The sequence below is a fragment of the Theobroma cacao genome, chromosome 8 (assembly GCF_053813885.1).
Source record: "Theobroma cacao isolate CCN51 chromosome 8, ASM5381388v1, whole genome shotgun sequence".
Lineage (NCBI taxonomy): Eukaryota > Viridiplantae > Streptophyta > Magnoliopsida > Malvales > Malvaceae > Theobroma > Theobroma cacao.
The window spans coordinates 8,871,271-8,895,090 of NC_142646.1; the positions used below are offsets into that span (position 1 = coordinate 8,871,271).

Consider the following 23,820-nt stretch of genomic DNA (forward strand, 5'->3'; position numbering starts at 1 on the left):
TTGAAGGAGAAAAGAGCCTCTGGTGGCACAAAGCGGATGCGCATAGCCGCTGGTTTAGTTGATGAGCTGTCAGGCCCTAACTTGATGGACGAAGGGGACGACCATGGTCAAGACAGTGAACAGCCGGTAAGGATAATTGTAACAATTTTGTGTTCTCCAATTTCATATGTGATTATCGAATAACATTTATGTGTTTACAGTTGGACCATGCATCGACAGCTTCTGAACCACCCACTGGTCCTCCTCAGATGCACAGTGAAAATGACCCGTCGGTAAGATCGGTTCTAACGGTTTGTGTTCTACATTTCCACATATGTTTATCGAGTAACACAATAATTTATGTAATTGTAATTTACGAAAGCGACAACAAGTCCTCAGGGACCGATCGATCTGGCTCAACCGTATACAGCTAACGAGTCGACAGTAAGGATATTAAAGTTGTAACGGTTAATGTTCAACAATTTCATACATGATTATTGAATAACACAGTTATATATGTAATTGCAGTTTGCGGAAGCGACGACTGGTTTTCAAGCACCGATGGGTCTGGCTCCACCTCAGACTGCTAACGAGCCACTAGTTAGGATATCAAAGTTGTAACAGTTAATGTTCAACAATTCCATATATGATTATTGAATAACACAGTTATATATGTTATTGCAGTTGACCTAGTCGAGAACAGTCAATGATGGAGCAGTCACTACCCGTCAGCTCCGACGGATCATGCGCAAGCATGAAAAATAGATGTTGGAGCTGAAGGCTTCAATTCAATCATTGAGTGTAGCAATGCAGACGCTTGAGGATATTATCGTTGCTCGAATTCTTGACGGCCTTAAATCACAAGTACGTTATTCTATCTTCGCTTGGATTTTGATGGTTTGCATTTAGCAACTATTTAGCGTGTGACAACATTTGACTTGATATGCATGGCGTGTCATAACATATAACTTGTTACTCATGGCGTGTTAGAACATTTTTCTTGTTATCCTTGGCGTGTCACAAGTGTTTGCTTGTTATGGATGGCGCGTCACAACATTTAACTTGTTATGCATGACGTGTCATAACAATTTGCTTGTTATGAATGGCGTGTCACAACGTTTTACTTATTATGCATTGCGTGTCACAATAATTTTTTTGTTATGGATGGCATGTCACAACATTTTGCTTATTATGCATGCCGTGTCACAGCATTTTAGGGTATGTGCATGGCGTGTCACAACATTTTACTTGATATGCATGGCGTGTGACAACATCTAACTTGATATGCACGGCGTGTCACAACATTTTACTGTTTATGGTTTGTGGTATTTTATGAGCTAACTAAGGGTTTTTCCCATTTTGTAGGGTAGTCCATCTCACGGTGCTGGTCTGAACCACGATGATGCTGATGATGGACAGCATCATGAACCTAGTGTTGACATTGACAATGACGTTCTTGGTGTTGACGGAGAGCACAAAACTCATGTCGATGACGTCGTCAATGAAGCTGTGGCAGTGGATGTCACTTTTCAATCAGATGATGTTGAAGGAAAGCATGTGCCTCTGCTTGAGTCCATTATCGATGCATCTGCTGGAGGGGATGGGGAACTTGACTCAGTCGTGGCTGAAGGAGAGCATCTTTCTCCGACCGATGCATTCCTCGATGCAGCAGCAGGAGCTATTGTTCTTTATCGTGGGAGCACTCTTGATGCAGTTGAGATACAGTCGTCATCACTAGAGTCATCTGCTGTCCATCATGGTGCAGCAAAAATTTTAGACCCAACTGAGCAGGCATGGCTGAAAATGGCAAGCAAATACATGGCAAGCCGGTTCGTCGACCTCTTAGTGACCCGTCGAGATGTGAAGGATAAAATCGTAGAAGACTATGAAGCTTTCAAGAAAAACGAGTCGGCGAGGTAAGCTCATAAATAACATTACAAATATTATGATTTTAATGAAACATTAATCCACTAAGACTTATGAAATTCATTTTGGAACATATGCAAGCGTAATGTCGGCATCTTAGGGGATTAAGGGGCTGACTTTTTCATAACCTTAGAGGATCCCACTGAGGAAATGACAAGTGAACATATCGACACATGCCTCAACCTACTCGACAAGCGAATGACAGGGCCGAAGTCGAAGCTGTACACTACCCGTGCATGCGTGGTTGACACAATATTCTTCATAAATTTATTCAAAAATTGTTCAACTCTACAAATACTAAGTTTTTGTTTGCATGAAGTGTAAGCTAATCCGATCATGTTTCACAGGACACCATCTGTATGCTACACACGAAATTTCCAACGGAAGATGCTCGGGCCGCAATGCAAATTCCAGATGAGTTGCGGGGGTATGTGGAGGGTGAAAGGCCGACATACGCCAAAAAATGGGAAGATGTGGATTTCATCCTCGTGCCTTGCAACGTTGGTGGGCATTGGGTGGTTGCGAAGATCGACTTGGTGAGGTGGACAATCAAGGTGGTGGACTTAGCAAGAACTTCGGATGCTAAGGATAACGGAGTTCGTGCAGGTCAGATGACACCCTTGACGACAATGATGTCATTCATCTGCCACCAAGCTAGTTATTTCAACAACAAACGTCAGAAGAGACGGGATTTGATGTCAATGCCAATGGATATTCAGTTGCCAAAAGTTAAAGTGCATCGGCAGAATGATAGTGTCAACTGCGGTATGTTCATGATAGGGTACATGGACCATTTTTGTAATCACAGAAGATTGAATTTAAGCAGAATATGATTGCAAAAATGCATCGGCAATACGCTCTAGAAATTTTTTCCAACAGTTGTGAGAGCGAACCTTAAACATATCGGCCCTTGTTTGTACAAATTTTTTGTATACAGATTTTTTTTAATACAATTAATTTTATACACAAATTTATGGTAAACACAATTTATTTTATACAATTCATTGTAAACAGAATTAATTCTTTCTGTATACACAATATACTTTATATAATTATTTTGTACATAATTAATTTTTTTGCCTATACATAAACAATTTGATACCAAGAATTTTTTTCCTTTTCTATACAGAATATATTTAATTTGATACACAATCGCAAGAAGTCAGCGTGTGACACCTTAAATATGCTACCACTCAGTGTGTCCCCACATACATCTGGTTGCACTCAGCGTGTCAGCCCAAAAATCTGCAAGAAGTCAGCGTGTGATGTCGTAAATCCAATAACACTCAGCGTGTCAACCCATAAATTTGCTTCCACTCAATGTGTCAGAACGATTGGGTTGTGCCATGTGACATCATAAATCTCCAGATACTCAGCGTGTGACGCCATTAATCTGCTTCCAGTCGGCTTGTCATAAGAATTGGGCTGTGGCGTGTCACCCCACGATACTGCATGACGTGTCATAACCTTTTACTTGTTATGCATGGCGTGTCACAATGTTTAACTTATTATGCATGGCATGGCGTGTCATAACCTTTTGCTTGTTATGCATGGCATGTCACAAAGTTTAACTTGTTATGCATGGCGTGTCATAACCTTTAGCAGACAAATCCTTAAAGCTAAACAAAATCAATTACAATTTTCAGACACATTTAGTTAGGCGAACAAGCTGTCTTTATCCACAACACACCCTACATTTTCAGACATTGTCCTTCGTATTAGACAGTTGTTGCGTGTGTGACCGGTTTGTCTGCAACTTGAACATGCTTTGGCTCGGGGCAGTTGTGGAGGCGCCGATTGACTTAAAGATGGTGCCGAATTTGTGGATGGAACTACAACTGGGGATGGGCAGTTCTGTCTGTTATGCCCGTACCTCTTGCATTGCGAACATTTCCATGCTCGACTACCTTCACCAGCGGATGGGATCTTTCTCCTCCTAGGTCTTCCCGCTTGGCCTCACCAAGGTGGGGGCAAGACGACAATTTGTTTCACATGAGGGGGGATGTCCCACTCACTAGGATGCCCAACCGGCCTAATGGATCCTGAATAACCCTCCATCAAAATGGTTGTCTTGTAGTAGTCAGCGTAGAATTCAATGGCTTCACGATTGCATTTACTGAAAAACACAATAAACTCAATCTTCAAGCACAATGTAAATGATATGTCAATTACGATTCAAATAAGAAATAAAGATATTCTGACCTTATTGCTGCAATGGCATGGTTGCATGGCAGTAAATCTGTTTGGAACTCACAACATGAACACGTCTTCTTGGACAGGTTTACAAGTTTGTCCATCTTCCCATCTTTAATTTCGAACTCTACTCGATTGATAGGCTTAACTAGAAAGCGATGTGCATCATTGAACCTTTTGCTCAACTGCCTTGCAACCTAAGGGTTGAGGGGCGTGCTCATCTTGACGGCCTCCTCGTACCGGTCATGGAACCAACGCTGGAACATGTCTCTGATGAACTCGATCAAAATAGTGATCGACATTTGTCTTGCATGCTTCAAGCATGAGTTAACACATTTTGCAATGTTGGATGTCATCTTTTGGTATCGCCTTGCCGGTGAACATGCATGTGCCCATTTCTCAGGCCCTATTCTCACAAGGTCCGCGTGGGCTCCCTGGTGAATCTGTTGTATCTAGTCCATATGTCTGTTGAAATCGGCCACCTTATAGCAATCTCGAGCAAGGGTGAAAAGCATACAAACATCATCGCGCTTGAACTTGTTTTTTAAGTTTTTTTTCAAGTGATAACCGCATAAACCATGGTGCGCTTTTGGGTATGCATTTTGGACTATTTTCTTAATGTCGAGATGCTGATCAGAAATGAACATAATGTTTTCAAGACAACCAACCGCATCACGCAACTTGCTAAGAAACCACGTCCACGAGTCTTCGTCCTCAACATGGCCGATGCCAAACGTAACTGGATATACGCACTCGTTCTCATCTTTGCATACAGCAACAAACAGGACACCTTTTAACCACCCTTGAACCTACTTTTGAGATGTGTAGCATCAATTGCAACCGTATGACGCATTACATCTCTAAACCTTCGAATACAAGCCTCGTATGACTAGAAACAATATTTGAATCTCTCTTCCTCGTTAGTAGCCATTGTAGTCAATGTGCTAGGATTTTCTTATTCTAACATATAAAAATACGATGGTAGTAGTTGAAATGACTCCTCCGGTGGATAGAAAACAAGCCTCTCCGCATACTCCTTCGCTTGCCAAGCCTTACCATACAAGCATTCCAATCCCCACTAAACCCTTATCTCACAAATTATGTCCTTAGGTCTCAATGCTACTCCATTAGCCCGAAGCTTGTGTGACATAAGTTCACCAATCATCTTCGCACTCATAGTTGCAAACCACCCTTGCAAACCATCAACGGTACAGGTGTGTACTTTGTGGAATGTCCGAACTTGCCAATATTCTCCTCTATCAGGTAACTTTGTTGCACGAACATTGACCTTGCAACTAACCTCATAACAAGCTTTACATGACCTTTTTACTCTTATCGCAATTTTCTCTTTTATAACCAACATGTTCAAAGCTCGTTTCAACTCAGCCTTCGACGAAGACATTATTCCTTTGTATAAGCGATCTTCGACACATGTCGACTCCTTAGTGGTAATTGTTTGGAAGGAGAACCTTTCTACACCTGCAATTACCCACGTACGAGATATCTCTGCATTTCCCCTTTCCTGATCATTGTGATTGAGCAATGTATCAAGGGAACGAATCCTATTCTCACTAGCGATGGGGTTATTGTATATGGGTCATCACACTGAACATCTCCTACATTAACACCTCCAACAGGTTCCGTTTCGCCTTCAACATTATTACAAATTGGAATGTCACTATCATAAAGGCAGTCATCGTCTGAACTGTCATCTTGCCATTGTTCAAGCCCATCATCTGAAGTGTCATCAAATCTATCTTCACCAACAGCGAACAAATCCTCATTTCCCTCATCAAATGCAGTATTATCCTCTAGCGTCGCAGTGTCACCCTCCAACCTCACATTGTTGTCCTCAACGATCGTATTCTCATTTGACAATGGCATTACACACTTTATAGTTTCACCCGATCGTTGCATTTGTTCAAAAGAAGCAAGAAATTGGTTTGATGCTCATCCTGATCGAAATTGTGCAGCCAACTATTCTGTGAATGTCATCTGTCTACCGAGCTGCACAAACTCTTATGCATACCTCAATTGCCATTGTTGTGGGTTACGGACAGAATGCTGTGGTATATGTGAAGCATTGTAAATCTCATTTTGATTGAGCTTATTACCATGTTGTCCAACTTCTTCATGTGACATAATATTTGTTTGGCGTCCCTTAATGCTGACATACAGAACCCAAACATTCCTCTATTCCAGCAAAATTAATGCAACATCCTCATCGTCCTTGATAATTGGCCGTGATAGCTTTTCGGGTGTACTGATCAGTGCATGTAACTCAATCTCGTCAATTTTTGAGTTTACCACAACAACATCTTTAACCAGCTTCATCAAGCCCACAAACGACAAATCACTCCTAACCCCCGCATTCGTGACTCACCACCCTTGTAACTGCCATCCACCCACTAACCACCTTGTCTTATCACAAGTCGCACAATTGGAACCCCACTGAAATTTTGGAGCAAAAAAATTATTATAAATTATTTTACACAATACATGTCGTGATAAAAAATTTGTTTGTCGTGTTGTTACACGCCATGCATATAACGTCAAATGTTGTAACACGCCATGCATCAGTATCGTGACACGCCATGCATCAGTATCGTGACACGTCATGCATCAGTATCGTGACACGTCAATCACTGTAATTACTAACTCGTTACATCAATAGCCGTGACACACTAAAAACCCAAAAAACCAGTTAACCCACGACACGCCAAGAACAGTCGTGACATGCCAAAAACCCATAAATTCAATTAACCCACGACATGCCAAGAACAGTCGTGACACGCTAATAACTCAAAAAACTAGTTAACCCACAACACGCCATGAAAAACTGTGACACGCTAAAATAACTCTAATACATGTTATAGATGCATGGCGTGTAACAACTCTAGGCAATGTTTCCATTCCATCTTCTAATTTACACCAAATGTTTCAGAAATTTAAGTGTGTTGTATAAATAAACCCAATAACAGGTACCTTGATATCATCTATGCTATAGGGTCTGTTAATCTACGACAATGTAGCCAGATGCTAAGAGATAGACCACAGCCCAATGACGATGGTGCTCAACAGAGACTTGCCAGAGTTGAAACAGTTTAGAGAGTTGAGAGAGAAAGATGACCGAGCCTAAACAGTTGCACGCATTTATTTATTTTTTTCTATTTCTCTCTAGCGGGAGGCAAATAGCTCAAACAGCTGAGCATTTATTTGAAACAATTTTTTTAAGGGCATTTTGGTCTACTCATGCTTATTTTTGGCTAGAAACAGATAACTTTATATGGATAGTTATTTCTGAAATCACCTTATCACGAGGTCTCTTTCTCACAATTTCCTCTTTTTTTTATAACTTTTAAAGAAAAAATAGTAAGAAAAGCTTAAAAAGGGTAAAGGGTACAGTGGTTAGAAAAAAAATAAGTAGGAACCATAAATGGCTCTTTTTCTTTTTACCTTTTGTAAAGCTTTCAGCATCATGTGTAGAACAGAGGTTAAATATCCAAATAAGCCTATGAACTATGTTAAAAAAATTACTTCAGCCTTTATTTTTTTATTACGTTTAAATTAGTCCCTAAACTTTTATTTTGAGTTAAATAAGCCTATCTCCCTAACTAGTGATTAACTTTCATTAATTAACGATACATGTAACATTTTTATACCATGTCATCTACTACGTGACAGATAACATGACATTAAATATTATTGATTAGGATTAGTGTACTTACTTTTTTGCACATTTACTCAATCCTAATCAACAATGTTTAACATCACATCATCTTTCAAGTCACATATAATATGGTATAAAAGTGCCACATATATCGTTAACTAATAAAAGTTAGTCAGCGGTTAGTGAGAGGGACTTATTTGATTCGAAATAAAAGTTCAGAGATTTATTTGAACACAGTAAAAAGATAAAGATTGAATTGATTTTTTTGACATAGTTTAGAGACTTATTTGGATATTTAACTTAGAATAAATTACCATTGCCTTTTTTTTAATCTCCTTTCAACAAAGCCAATATCAACGTAGCATTGAATTTTTTTTATTATAATAATTCATAAATTTGCATCATTTATTTATTTTTGGAACTTAATAGCATTTATTCATTTTCATTTTCTATAATTTTGTATGTATCAACCATTCTAAGTTGTTATAAATTAAAAGCTACAATTCTGTATATCCTTTTATATTTAATAATTATTGTACATATCAATTACTAATTTTATAGAATACTTTATTAATGTCCATATGTATTCGTGTGTGTCCAACTGCTACTTTAATAAAATATTTGGACTTTCATAATTTTATATTAAAATTTTAGTATTATATTTTTATTCAAATTAGTCAAAAATAAATAGTTATTAAAATTAACAGTATTAAATTAGAAAATTAAAAGTTGTAGGTGTTTAAAAAAAAAGACATGGTCTTCAAATATGTCAAGATAGATATTAAATATGTACAAAACCCAATAAATCTAATTACACCTCTAAATTAAAGTTTTGAATTCCTATCATTTCTCAAAAAAGAAAAGTGTCATGTGTACATTCTCATAAAAATAGGAATTACCCGCGTCCCCCTTGTGCCTCTTGTTTGTGTGAGCTTATGCTATGTATTTAAAAAATAAAAAAACAAAAGAGCCACACTTAGATTGAAAAGTTCCTGTATTTAGATTTTTTTTAATTTAATTTCTCCATTTAAAATTATGATATTTTAATTTATTACTTTTAAAAATTATTTTAATTGAATTCTTTTAATATTTTTCATTTAAATTGATTATAACAATGTCAATGACATTAATGACATGGCATTGACATGATACCAAATGCAGACATGACATGTGAGGTTGGTTTGGGTTACAGATATGACAATATTACATGAGCATGTCAAGGTGATGTGACCATACCACATCACTCTCTTATTCTGTTCCTTCTTTTCTCTTGCCACGTAGACATGTCACGTGGCATGTCAGGGAGGGCACTAACATGGCAAGACGTGGTTTTGCCTGATCCTTACATAACAACTGACATGGTAAGAGAAACGAAGGAAATGAATAAGAGAGTGGCATGGCACTACACATCAGCGACCCAAACCACTTCACATGTTATGTCAACATTTGATGTTACATCAGCATCATGTCATTGATAATTTCAATATTATTATGATTAATTTAAATAAAAAATATTAAAAAAATTAAATTAAAATAATTTTTAAAATTAAAATGTGGTGATTTTTAGTAAAAGAATTAAATTAAAAAAAACGTCTAAATATAAAGACTTTTCGAATAATTTAACCATTTTTCTCATTTTATTATTTATTTAATAGAAAAATAGATCAAATATAAAAAATGGACTGTTGAAAATTTTCGAGAACGTAAAAGACATAAAAAATAACACATCAACAATTCAATATTACCAAAAACAAAAAATTTGTACTATATCTTGCTAGCCTTTTTGCTTTGATTTTTTTTTTCTGATGTGGTATCTTTGCTTTTTTTTTTTTTTGTTATTTCTACCTCGTCGCTTGGGTTTAATACTACTTTATTCTAGTCTTCCATGCTTTCACAGTTTCACTTTCCTTTCACAAGTTTTGCTCTCCCTCAATTTTATTTATCCAATTGTTTGCTACGTAAAGATTGATGAGTACCGAGTGTTTGATGAATTTTGTTAAAAATGTTATTTAAATTGTGTTAGCTTGATGGAAAAATTTGAGTGGTCTATGCAACTGTATAGGAGCAATTCTTTTTTGGCATAAGGTTCAAAAAAATACTTTAACATGTTAAAAAAAATTTATTTTTATCAATTAAGTACTTATAATTAATAGTTTATTAATTTTTATTAATAAAAAATATTACTTATAATTTTATATCCACATGATATTGACATAACGTTGATATAAAAAATAAAAAATATCATATGGTCATGTCATCATGACACATTAATATGTCATATCATTATTAATTATGATATATTAGCATACCACGTCATCATCAATAGTAACATTTTGATATGTTACGTCAGTACCATATGATATAGAATAATAAATGATATTTTGATTAAGTCAACAATTAGTAATAAGAACTAATTTGACTCAAAATAAAAATATAATAACTTATTTAACTTAAAATAAAAGTATTGAGACTTGATTGAACACAAAAAAATAATAAAAACTTATTTGAAATTTTTTTAATAATTTAAAGACTTTTTTTAGATATTATACTTTTTTTATGAGATCTTTATAACAGTTATAACATTTTCTATTTAGATGAATTAATTAATGGAGTCCTTTAATAATTTTGATAATATGTTGGTTGTTTTTTATTTTTTATTCGAAAATGTTTGAAAGAAGAAGTTACGTTCAATAAAAATGTAATTTTAACATATCTTGGGGTTTTAATTTTTATGTTCTATTTTCATTTTATATTTATAAAAGTTCATAGTTTATTTTGATTACCACAACTAGTAATAAAATTATTACTCTTTTAAAAAACAAAAGGAAAAATATTTTTAGGATTTCTTTTGAGTGTTTAATAAAATTTTAATTATTCAATTAATTAAGAGGATTTAATCAATTCTTGATGATGTAGTTTGAGCATGAAGCATTAACAAGACACAAAAACGGGGTAGGAGATTCCCGTTTTTCTCGTAAGGAAAGCTCTACTGATTACTACCACATTTTTCCATAAAAAGTACGGAACTTTAGTTGCAATCTATTTAAGCTAATTAAAGTAAGCTTGATCCATCTTGTACACACACAAAAAAAAAAAATTAATTGAATTAAGACATTGTCATAATGATTAGTATAGTCTAAAAGTGGGCGGAAGGCAAAACAACAGTAGATGTGAACCTAAGTTTCCATGAATAGAAAGCATGGCAATGCTTTTATGCGTTGACATCATTGATTTACTTCAGATTGCATCAAACTGGAAACAAAATGATTTTAAATATTTTATTTACTTTATAAGTTTTCAAAATTATTGCTTGCTTTCTGTACTTAAACATTTTATTACTACTATTATTATTATTATTATTATTAAAGTTAAAATGCAACTTACTTTGATCAATTTTATTTTAGTCATGCTTCCTTCATAAAATGCAACATATGATCTATCCATCTATGTATTTTGTAATATATAAATGCACGGATAATGAAAATTTTTTGGTTGATAATATGATCATATTTGTTTATTAGGTTTTTTAAATTATCATTTTAAATATTTATTATTATTATATTAATACAATTTATCTAAGTTATAAATATATAAAAATGTTTTTCTTAATTATAATAATATTGATTTATAGATTAATATTACAAATTTTAAATTATATATAACTGAAATATTAATTATCTTTTATATTTTATTCTCTTTCAATTATAATTGTCTTATTATTAATAACTCTCTCTCACCGTAGCATACGTATGAATAATAACGACGACGTTTTATTTGGCGGGTCCATCGTTGCAAGATTTTACAAAACCCGGAAGTCGGCCCAATTAAAGTCCAGCTCGCGCTTCATGTGGAAGTCGGAAGAGGGAATTGTATTTGTATCCTTTTTCTTCCTCTCTAATAATTTTTGTTTTTTACAGTTACCTTTATGACTAATTAAAAAAAACGTCCCTAAGCTTCCCCACCCAAATCTAGGGTTCCATTTCTCTATAATAAAAAAGAAAAAAAAAAAGACCCTCGGAGCCTCGATCGAGTTGCTGCGATGGTGAGACGAAGAGACGAGGAAGATGATGACGTGGAAGACGAAGACTACGAAGATGAAGATGACCAGCTGTTGGACGACGAGGATTACGACGAGGACGAAGATGAAGGGAGGGGCGGTGGCGGTTCCAGTAGGAAGCGGCGGAGATCTGATTTTATCGATGACGTGGCGGAGGAAGATGATGAGGAAGATGAAGATGATGACGATGAGGGTTATGGTGGTGGTCGTGGTGGGAGACGACAGAACAAGGCTCCGCGTAGCGGCTCTCAGTTTTTTGATCTTGAAGCACAGGTCGATAGCGACGATGAAGAGGAAGAGGACGAGGGAGAAGACGGTAATTTAACCTGCCTTCTTTTGTTTCATTCATCGTTGGAAATTTGGATGATTGGCGATATGGAAATTAGTAATGAAGTGGAAAAAAAGTGATAATTAATGTGATTGAATCGAGAATATGTGGGGATAATTCAAATTTAATTTTTTTAGAAACTAGTTTCAAAGCTTAAGCTGGACCAATATTGTATTTTTGGATGTTGCAATTATATACCTTTTTTTTTTTTTAATTCTTTAACATGAATATAGTGCTACCATCTTGTGAAGATTTTTTGAATTGATACATTTGGAAATTTCAGAGTGTGTTTTTTTTTTACTAGCAGGTTTTTGTAATTGAGAATTAGAAGTAGTTTCTTTTCCTTGTTTGTTTTCGCTGAAGGATGACATATTTTGCATTCCAGTTGTGTAAATGACATGTGTATTTCCTATGGAGTAACTGCTAACAAATTCATACTCATTTATAGGGGGTATTTATTGAATGCTGGCAATTCTTAAAATTCTCAAAGTGAAAATTGGTGTTGGTGGCATATAGTAATGCAGCATTACTAGCATTAGGTTTTGATTATGTAGTTGTTATGAAAGTCATTAAATGTTTACATTGTAGATTTATGCATTTGAACCTTATATCTCTCTGAATTTCTTATCCGATTCATTTTGCGTCTCACTCATGAAATTTCTAGAAAGGCATGTATTCCTACAAATTTGGTTAAATAAGGAGATGCGCATTTAGTTGTCTGTATTTCGGCTTATATGTATGCACTTATCAGACTGTTATTTTGGATATTGTTATTCATGATAGTGGGATTGAACAGCAGGAGTGGCGTTGATAATCCTACTGTTGTAATTATATGATTCTCAATGAGCTTATACTTATCAAACATTTGTTTTTTGAACTTGGCTGTGAAGAACTACCCTTCATTACAATGATCCCACAGTTATTTGTATGATGGTTCTGTTTAATTTGTACCTTTGTTGGGATACTTAGCACCTGATGTGCCACAAAATCTAGGAATTCCTCTTTGTTGTTATAAAATTTAATGTTCAATCTGAAAATTTGCTAATTTTGTAATTCTAAAAATCTCAAGAAGCTCCTAGCTTTCGACTATCTTTTATTCCAAACCTGCCGTCAAGAATTATTCCTTCATTCATTGACCTCACAGTTTTTTGTATGCTAGGCATGGCAGAAAAAAACTTTCATTTCTGCATAGTTCTTGATTCACTCTGTTGACAGTTCTGTTGCATTTGTACCTGTGTTGGGATACTTTGCATCTGATGCTCTGCAAATTCTAAGAATTCCACATTGTTATAAAATTTAATTTACTCAATCTAAATTTTCCAGGTTAACTTTTTTTTTTGTCCTTCGTTTTTTTTTTTCAAATTAGCCCTTTTTTAAAGCTTCATAGGTTTTAGCGTATTGTGCTTGAGAATCTTTTGGTGACCATATTTGTCAATTTTTCCCAAAATCTATTGGTTATAACAAGGTAGTGCAGTAGCAATAGCTTGGTTAGAAAATATCTCTGGAAGCCACGCATATGAATCTCATTGTTGGTGTCCTTTTTACTTCCTCTTTTCAATGTTTTGCCATAATAATATTGCTTTCAATTATCTCACACACTCTGTTCTAAGCCAAAAAGATAAATGTGGTTTAGATTGGCTGAAGAGGCATTTCGTAACCAACACATTTATGTGACTGGTAACTTTTATGGGATTTGTCCCATAGAAAGCTACTTCACCGATAAATGAGTGTGGAATACTTTGATGGCATATCTGAATATGGTGATCTCTGTTGAATCTTCTATTCTTGCCTGTTGTTTTATCCTCAATTATCTGTATGTTGCTGATAAATTGATAACTGCAAATGCAGACTTCATAGTTGATAATGGAGCTGATCTACCTGATGAGGATGTTGGTAGAAGGCTGCACCGTCGCCCATTACCTCTCCGGGAAGATGAGCAAGAAGATGTTGAAGCTCTTGAGAGAAGCATTCAGGCTAGGTATGCCAGATCAAGTCACACTGAATATGACGAGGAGACAACTGAAGTGGAGCAGCAAGCACTTTTGCCATCAGTAAGGGATCCAAAGCTGTGGATGGTGAAATGTGCGGTATGATAATGATTTCCTGTGCAACTTAAGTTTTGGAATTTTGTTTTTGTGCATTAATGGTTAATGTTCATTGGGACATTTGTCATGGAATGTTAACGAAGTTCATGTTTATGCATGCTAGATTGGTCGTGAACGAGAGACAGCAGTTTGCCTCATGCAGAAATACATCGATAAAGGATCTGAATTGCAAATCAGGTCTGTTATTGCTCTTGATCACCTCAAGAACTATATTTATATTGAAGCAGACAAGGAAGCCCATGTGAGGGAGGTATGTCATTATTGCTGCTTTTGCTTTTGATGAGTGGCTTAGCTTTAGATGTCTACGCATATTTGTGTTGATCAATTTTGATCTGCTTCAGGCTGTCAAGGGTCTACGAAATATATTTGCAACAAAGATTATGCTTGTTCCAATAAAAGAAATGACTGATGTTTTATCAGTTGAAAGCAAAGCGATTGATCTTTCAAGAGATACCTGGGTCAGGATGAAGATCGGGACATATAAGGGTGATCTTGCTCAAGTATGTTTAATGTCCTTTGCCATTTTCATGAATTATTGTCTTTCTAAATATAATAGCCTGACCTTGTAATTTCCATTTTATAGGTAGTTGATGTGGATAATGTGCGGCAAAGAGTCACTGTAAAATTGATTCCTAGGATTGACTTACAGGCTCTGGCGAATAAACTGGTATGAATTTGATTGCATATTTTTTAGGTGCTTATCTTGTGGATTGCACATGTTAAAACTTTATAATAAAAATTTGTCTTTATCTTCTTATGCATGTATAGAATAAGCTGATTTAGTATTAACTATTTGGCTCACTTTCCTGGTCCCTTTGTCCCTGATCTACTCTTCTACTATTTCACACAGGAAGGAAGAGAAGTTGCAAAGAAGAAAGCCTTTGTCCCTCCTCCTCGTTTTATGAATGTTGATGAAGCTAGGTAGTCTTAAATGATTTTGACCTCTTGTGGAAAATCTACCACATTTTATTTGCTTCATAATAACTTAGTTCTCATGCCTCAATATTTTTTGTTTTTTCATTTTTGTCTAGGGAACTTCATATTCGTGTAGAGCGCAGACGAGATCCAATGACTGGTGATTACTTTGAGAATATCGGTGGCATGTTGTTTAAAGATGGGTTCTTGTACAAAACAGTGTCAATGAAGTCAATTAGTGCTCAGAACATTAAACCAACTTTTGATGAACTTGAAAAGTTTCGGACACCTAGCGAGAATGGAGAAAGTGAAATGGTTGGTTTGTCAACATTGTTTGCAAACAGGAAGAAAGGCCATTTCATGAAGGGTGATGCTGTTATTGTTGTCAAGGGAGATCTGAAAAATTTAAAGGGATGGGTTGAAAAGGTTGAGGAAGAGAATGTCCATATCAGACCAGAAATGAAAGGCCTTCCTGTAAGAATTCAGTCATAATTGGTATTCTTTAATTCAAGTCTTTAATCCCTGGTGTGCATATAAGATTCCTTATTGCTAGGACATACTTGGCCTTTGGTGATGTTTTGCAGAAAACTCTTGCTGTTAATGAAAAAGAGCTGTGTAAGTACTTTGAGCCTGGGAATCACGTGAAGGTTGTGTCTGGGACAAAGGAAGGTGCAACTGGTATGGTTGTCAAGGTTGAGCAGCATGTGCTCATCATTTTATCCGATACGACCAAAGAACATGTGAGTGATACATCTTTGAAGTCTGGTCCTGATCTAAGAAATATCATAGTGGAAAAATAATTGGCATTTGTTTTATCAGATCCGTGTTTTTGCTGATGATGTTGTTGAGAGCTCTGAAGTAACTACTGGTGTTACAAAAATTGGAGAGTATGAGCTTCATGACCTTGTGCTACTAGAGTAAGTAGATTTTTGATGAAGAATTTGGCTCACAGTCCTTAGTTAATTGAGGTCCTAACTTATGCATTATATTGGTGCAGTAACAATAGCTTTGGTGTAATTATACGTGTAGAAAGTGAGGCTTTTCAGGTGAATAATCTCTCCTAGATGGCCAGATTTTCAGTGCTCCTCTTTTGAATGTTTTCTGAGTCTTTTACTTTCTTTTAGGTTCTTAAGGGGGTTCCAGAGAGACCAGAGGTTTCTCTTGTAAAATTGAGGGAAATAAAATGCAAGCTTGAGAAGAAATTTAATGTGCAAGACAGATATAGAAATACTGTTTCTGTGAAGGATGTGGTTAGGATCCTTGAGGGTCCTTGTAAAGTAAGATTCTCATTTCTAATTTAGTTGTCTTATTAGTTAGTTTATGAGTTTATAGTTTACAAACTGTCCTTTCCTATCATATTAGGGAAAACAAGGCCCTGTAGAGCACATATATAAAGGAGTCTTGTTCGTCTATGATCGACATCACCTTGAACATGCTGGCTTTATATGTGCTAAAGCTGATTCTTGTTGTATAGTGGGAGGATCACGATCGAATGGTGACAGAAATGTAAGTCTTTTTCCGTTCTTATTTTTGTGGTTTGTTCATGTATAATTTCCATTCCATATGAAGGCTAATGTACTTGATTCATTTGTTTAGGGTGAATCTTTCTCAAGATTTGGAGGCTTCAAGACTCCACCCCGTATACCACCATCACCAAGGAAATTTTCTAGGGGAGGTCCTCCTTTTGATAGTATGTTGCTGACGGTCTTATTAATTTTTGTTTGTACAAAATTTTATGGTTATTGAATTTCTTTGACTTATTATTTTCTAGAGGTTAAGTGATTACATTTATGAGAAGGTTGATGCTATTAACTTTCCCTGTTTAAAACAGCTGGAGGGAGGCACAGAGGTGGAAGAGGAGGGCATGATGCTTTGGTTGGTACTACGGTGAAAATTCGCCAGGGCCCTTTCAAGGGTTACCGTGGACGTGTTGTAGATATTAAAGGTCAATCAGTTCGAGTTGAGTTGGAGTCTCAAATGAAGGTTGTTACAGGCAAGTCCAGGTTAATGTTCAAAATGTTTTCTCCTTCGCTTTAGTATCTTTATGGCTTACAAAAATTGTTCATTTCTGCAGTTGATCGCAACTTTATATCTGATAATGTGGTTATTTCTACACCCTACCGGTAAATATGACTTCTTTGAAATTCCTTTTGTGATTCTTTGACTATGAAAATCCTCTTGTTATATCTCTCTGATGTTGCATGTTTATATTGTTTCACTAGCGATACATCCCGATATGGTATGGGAAGTGAAACTCCTATGCACCCTTCACGAACTCCATTACATCCATACATGACTCCTATGAGAGATGCTGGAGGTATTGTTTTTTTAATGCATTTAGCCATTTAAAGTGTGGATACTTCCATTAATAATTGATATTGTTATGTAGTAAAATAATGTTAATAATTCAGTTACATTTATGTTCTCTGCAGCGACACCTATCCATGATGGCATGAGAACACCTATGCGTGACAGGGCCTGGAATCCTTATGCACCAATGAGCCCACCCAGGTTTTTTAGTAGATTCTGTTTATCTAGAACATCCTGCCTTAATTCTTTAAATTTATGCTGTGATTAACAACTTGTTGTTTTGTTATGACTGCAAAATAGGGATAATTGGGAAGAAGGAAACCCTGCCTCTTGGGGTACTAGTCCACAATATCAGGTTAGGATTCTTGCATAATTTGGTGCTATCAGCAAGATAGCTAATTTTTTCATTTTGTATTTATTTTGAATTTGGTTCTTTGTTTTTAAAATAACGTTAATGCTGTTCTTTTCAGCCAGGAAGTCCTCCTTCAAGAGCATATGAAGCACCTACTCCTGGTTCAGGTTGGGCTAGTACTCCTGGTGGTAATTATAGTGAGGCTGGAACACCAAGGGATAGCAGTTCAGCTTATGGTAGTTGTTTATCCTAATTTTGGCTACTTATATGTTTTAGTATTGTTTACTGTTACTCATATTGTATGTTTCTTGCAGCCAATGCTCCAAGCCCTTATATGCCATCAACCCCCAGTGGGCAGCCTATGACTCCAAGCTCGGGATCCTATATTCCTGGTACACCTGGAGGGCAGCCAATGACACCAGGAACTGGTGGTCTTGATATTATGTCTCCTGTTATAGGTGCTATTTCTAGTTCCTCACCTGTTGCTTTTAGAAAACTTTCTTCATCTAGGCCATGGACTTGGATATTTTACAGGATCCAAATATTGTCTGTCATTTAATTAATTTGTTTCTTTTATATTAGAAATGTTTTGGTGCGAAATCTTGATGAATTTAACCTGACGTGTGTCTTCTTCAGGAATTTTTTAAGAATGTTTCTTTTTTTATTTAGTTTTCTCATGTGAACCTTGGAATCCATCTTTGGATAGTTATTACTGAATAAGCTAAGTCTGAGTACTTCTGTGGGATTTGTTGAGTGCCTTAAGTTTATCTGGAGTTATTTCCTCAATTGCAGTTCTAAATTTTTAAAAAAGTAAAAGAAAAGCCAAACTGTAAATTCCAATTTAACATCCGGCTGTTTGCAGGTACTGACAACGAAGGACCATGGTTCATGCCAGATATTTTGGTCAATGTGCGCAAATCTGGAGATGAGACTCTTGGAGTTATCCAAGAGGTGCTTCCGGTATGTCTTGCATCAATTTGTTAATGTTATTTTTTTTTGCTTCTACATTTCACATTTCCCATGTGATATGATATCAACTATCATTTTAGCATTGGACAATTGGGAATAATTTTGGTTTACTTTTGATTACAATTACATAATTGTCTTAATGATTGTATTCCAAATAAATATATGTAGTGAAGGTGCACACACCATCCACAGATTTCCTTCATGAAATAATTGCAGTTAGCCTCAGTCCAGTTTTCTTATCGTGTCTTCTGTAATTTGACCAAGTTATTGTTGAAACCACAGCAATTGTAGCAGTTGTTGACTCTAGTTGGAGTGTCTCAATAACTTGTTATAAAGAAAATGATATATTTGATAATGAATTGATGGTCCATGATGATACAGGATGGCTCCTGTAAGGTGGCCCTTGGGTCAAATGGTAGCGGTGATACAGTAATTGCCCTTCCCAGTGAGATGGAAATAGTAGCACCAAGGAAATCAGACAAGATCAAAATAATGGGTGGCTCACTACGTGGTGTTACTGGCAAGTTAATTGGTGTGGATGGAACGGATGGCATTGTAAGGATAGATGACAGTCTTGATGTCAAGATATTGGACTTGGTTATACTAGCAAAATTACCATGATCAACTTGGAAATAAAATTAAAATTAACAATGTATATTATTTTTATTATTATTATTTATTAGTTTTGAGCAAAGTTTGTGAGAAAATTCATGTTATAGCTCGCTCTCTATCTGCATGTGCACATGTGCAAAACCCGCATGTCTGTCTGATACAACTCTCAATGCTCAAAATTCAGTGCAAGTAGCGGACAAGTTTAACCCATGGATTTTATCAGCATTGCTGTGTTCCATAGAGGTTGAGGGAGTATAGTATAGTATGGTATGCAGGTATCATAAACCTGAATTTGATTGTATGGAAGATGAGTTTGAGGATGCTGAGTGATTTGGCAAGGATTGAATGTTTACGGTCTATAGAAGGTGTAGAGAAACTTATTCAACCTATTCTCTGCTTCCCTCGATTTGTATTTTTATTATAACTAGAAAAGAAAATCGAAACCAAAACCAATGGATGATACTTGCAGGTGGGATTTATTAATAGTTAAGTAGTATTTAGCATCCATGTGCATAAAACCAGGATTTTAACATGCTCTACTCAGAGGCCATAACAAACATTTGACACTGAGATATTGAAGCACACAAATGTCGTAAAGACTGACGACGTTTTATTGACTCCTTTTCACGCTCTCGCTGTTCTACCTCTACTCCATACGGATGATGCATCGAAGGCCTTCGCCTTTAAGCATGTATTCAAAAGCCTTGTTGATCTCAGAGAATGGGACTGAGTGTGTTATGAATTTCTCTAGTTCAAGTTCCTGCAGCGTTGAAAATAATTGGTCCATGAGTTATCATCAAGTTTACTCAAGGTTTGAATCCATTAATTAACTTCATCACAACCGGTTTACCTTGCTCATGTACTTTTCCACCACTGACGGAAGATCGGAACGGGGTTTGTAGTTCCCGAAGAAGGTACCTTTGAGAGTCCTCTCATTCAACAAATTTATGGGGTGAGTCTTGAACACAGCATCTTTGTGTGGCACCCCCACAAGAACAGCAACACCCCAGCCCTGAATTCACCGTTTGGAATTTGGTTAGTGTTTGACACTAATAATCCTTTTTATGTAACCATAACGAGATATTGCAGCGGGCATCAAATATATGTTGGATGAGAATTAAGAAATGAAGTCTTTGGGAACGTACATCATGGACACATTCAAATGCAGAGATCATAGCATCCACATTTCCAGTACATTCAATGCTTCTGTCCACTCCACCATCGGTTATCTCAGCAATCACCTGACAAGCAAATGTAGCTAAGCGACTACGCGAATATCATTTCAAACCAGAAAGGAAAAGCTCAGAGACAGACCTCCTGAACTGGCTTCTTGTAGTCTTTTGGGTTCACAAACTCTGTCACGCCAAATTTCTTTGCTGAAAAAACAAAAACTGAGAATCTCAGAAACATGTGAGGGTCCTCTGCACACTGATACATATACTGATGTGTTAATACCTTCTCTTAAATTAATTTGATAATTACTCGAATTGTCGAAGACAATATATATTAATGAAAAGAATTTGTGTTGAACTAGAGCCAGCAACTAACTGGCTAAAGAAATGCAACATGGTCCTTACCTCCTTCAAATCTATTTGAGTTAATATCAACACCAATAATCCTTGAAGCACCAGCAATCCTGGCCCCTTCAGCAGCCTAATTACATATAAACACCACAAAATTCATGTGTGGTCTTAAAACATCTGATAATGAAATGCAAAAGATTTATGTATATATGGCAGAGAGAGATGCTCACTGCAAGTCCCACGGCTCCCAATCCAAAGACAGCCACCGTTGAGCCCTTGGGAGGTTTTGCAACATTAAGAGTAGCACCCAGTCCTACAGAAGAGCAAACGAACCAAAAATTTAAGTTGGAATCCATCATCCGCCAAGTAATTAACAGAATTCGTATAATAGGGTTAGACGTCTCCGTACCTGTGGATATTCCACAGCTGAGAACACAAACTTTGTCAAGAGAAGCCAAGGGGTTGATCTTGGCAACACAGCCAGCGTGAACCACAGTGTACTCACTGAAAGTGGAAGTCCCAACAAAATGGTAAATAGGCTTCCCATTGATTGAAAATCTTGTTTTCTCATCGTTAAGCATTACACCCCTGTCAGTGTTAACCCTGAGCAAGTCACACATGTTGCTCTCTTCTGATTTGCAGTGAGCACAATCCATGCATTCCCCTGTGAACACAGGCAGGACATGGTCACCAGGTTTGAGTTCTGTCACACATTCACCAACACTCTCCACAATCCTGAATCATCCATGAAATCTTAGAAATCAATGAACGTGAAACTACTGCAATATACAAAAGAATTAGCCGGCTGAGATTGCCTACCCGCCTGCTTCATGGCCATAAATCCTAGGAAATAATGGGTTCTGACCCTGCATGATAGATAGAAACTCCTTATGGTTAATACGATGTTAAACTTGAATTGGTGGAAAGAAAATTCTAGGGTTTTATGTTTGTAATTGATGTGGAGGCTGTTACCTTGGCTTCCCAGAAGTAGACATCAGTATGGCACAAAGAGGTAAAAAGAATTTTCAAACGAACTTCACTTGCCTGCGGTGGTGCCACCTCTACTTCTTGTATCACCAGTGGTTTCCCGGACTCCCATGCCACAGCAGCTGCATTAATTTTTTTTTAAACAGTAATTAAATATCAGAAAAAATATATAATAGAAAAAGAAAATAACTTGGAAATGAGATGAGTAAAAGAACAGACTAGACTAGTTCTCTGCATTTGCATTAAGTACCTTTGCAGCGTATCACCTGAGAGGCAGTGCTCGACATCTTTGATCTTCTTCCCTTTGTAAAAAGATTTAAGAAAATATACAAGTTAAAGTTTCAAGGTCACTCTAAAAGGTTGTTTTGGAGCCGTGATCGGTTTTGTTCTTGGTGGAATGTGATAGCAGTTTGTGGAGATATTTAAAGCTTTATGCCTAGGCTAGAGGGAATATTTGAAGGTGAAGTGAATAGTTAGTATGTAATCCTACATGTTTATGGTTCAAAAATAAAAACATAGATTTTAGTTCCTAGCAACAGTTAAGACTTTTCAAAGTACTTTACCACGAAACAAATTACAACGTACAGGCGATGCCCAGATTCTAGTTTCCGGGGGTTTAATTTACTGTTGATTTTTTTTTATATATCTATTTGACAATTACTGATGCAATATAGTGATCAATAGCTTCTCTTTGTTCACTTCTTTATTTCAGTCATTCATTATAAATGCAAAATCATCATCTCTAGCTCTGTATTTTCCAAAACTCACTGCTTTATCTTCCCTGAATTATTAATGAAATCGAAGGTTTTACACCCCCAAAATAAAAAGAAAGAACAAAGGCATTATTATTATATAATGAAAAGATTGGTTTATAAATACCCTTCGACCTTAGAATTATTAATAATATATGTTTGGGATCAATATATTCATATATAAATTATTAGTGAACGTTAAAAAAAGATATGATTAGAGAAAGATTAAAAGTTATTTAGCCCATTCTTTGTTGTCACCTCATATAATAACTCTATATACTTTTTCACCTTCAGGATTTCTTTAATTCATCTTTTATTTATTTATTTATTTATTTATTACTATAATTAAATTGGGAAAATCATCACATAACCAAAACATAGAAAGAATGATGGAATTCAGCCTCTTCTCTAATTAACAATTGTATTACCTACAAATTCTTGACATTAATTAGATACAAGTCTACAACTCTTACTAATTGAGTTGTTAATTAAGTATAGTTGGTGGCTTAAAATTTACAGGTTGTTAGGTTAGGCTAGCTGTTGGCTTATTCCCAGGCATGGTGTTTGCCCTCTATTTTCCCTTCATGAAATTTTAGAAAAACCACCCGATGAATTTGATGATTCCAAATTTAGTATTCTCAATGGCAGGCTTTTTCTAACTTTTAAGCAATACCAAATAAACAATACCATCCAAAAATTGCCATTTATGGAAGGCTTATGCCCAATTATTAAATGCATTAATATGCTGTAATGTCAAGTGTTTGTATCTAATTATGATTGGTATTGAGTGTTGAGAGAGGGAAAGGACCAAAACAGTTGCTTAATTCATTAGCAATTTTCTAGTACTTTTGATAATGAGTGTTATTAAAGTTATATTTATAGTAACATTTTTGCATTAATTATAGTAATTCACTTTAACAAGTTAATAATTAAAAAAAGCAGTCTTAAAACACTTGTTTAATAACAAGAAACCCTTCTATCAAAGCCAGCTGGGATTTGAAACAAAGGCAAGGCTGTTTTATTCCCAAAACCTAAACAATATTTGGATGGTTCACCAAGTTGAAAATGACTTGATAATTATTTGGAGTTTATAATTATCAATAATACAATTAATTACTATGTATTGGTTAAGATCAATAACA

At 35.8% G+C, this 23,820-nt stretch overlaps 2 protein-coding genes across 2 annotated transcripts; one reads left to right on the top strand and one right to left on the bottom strand.

Annotated features, from left to right (window-relative positions):
- The first annotated feature begins 11,675 nt into the window (after positions 1-11,675).
- GTA2 (global transcription factor group A2) lies at positions 11,676-19,498 on the top strand. Its single transcript, XM_018125961.2, has 22 exons — positions 11,676-12,141; positions 14,002-14,240; positions 14,362-14,508; positions 14,600-14,758; positions 14,842-14,925; positions 15,109-15,179; positions 15,290-15,647; positions 15,758-15,913; positions 15,993-16,090; positions 16,171-16,219; positions 16,298-16,450; positions 16,536-16,679; positions 16,770-16,863; positions 17,005-17,166; positions 17,248-17,296; positions 17,396-17,490; positions 17,606-17,684; positions 17,784-17,838; positions 17,954-18,071; positions 18,150-18,293; positions 18,698-18,795; positions 19,186-19,498. Exons 1-22 carry the CDS (start codon positions 11,808-11,810, stop codon positions 19,423-19,425), a joined length of 3,126 nt encoding a protein of 1,041 aa, XP_017981450.2. The 5' UTR covers positions 11,676-11,807; the 3' UTR covers positions 19,426-19,498.
- A 357-nt stretch (positions 19,499-19,855) lies between these two features.
- LOC18592528 (alcohol dehydrogenase 1) lies at positions 19,856-22,386 on the bottom strand. Its single transcript, XM_007019317.3, has 10 exons — positions 22,177-22,386; positions 21,912-22,048; positions 21,759-21,805; positions 21,349-21,674; positions 21,170-21,252; positions 20,994-21,069; positions 20,731-20,792; positions 20,562-20,657; positions 20,267-20,428; positions 19,856-20,176 (listed from the first exon to the last, which is right to left on the bottom strand). Exons 1-10 carry the CDS (start codon positions 22,211-22,213, stop codon positions 20,063-20,065), a joined length of 1,140 nt encoding a protein of 379 aa, XP_007019379.3. The 5' UTR covers positions 22,214-22,386; the 3' UTR covers positions 19,856-20,062.
- Positions 22,387-23,820: the final 1,434 nt, after the last annotated feature.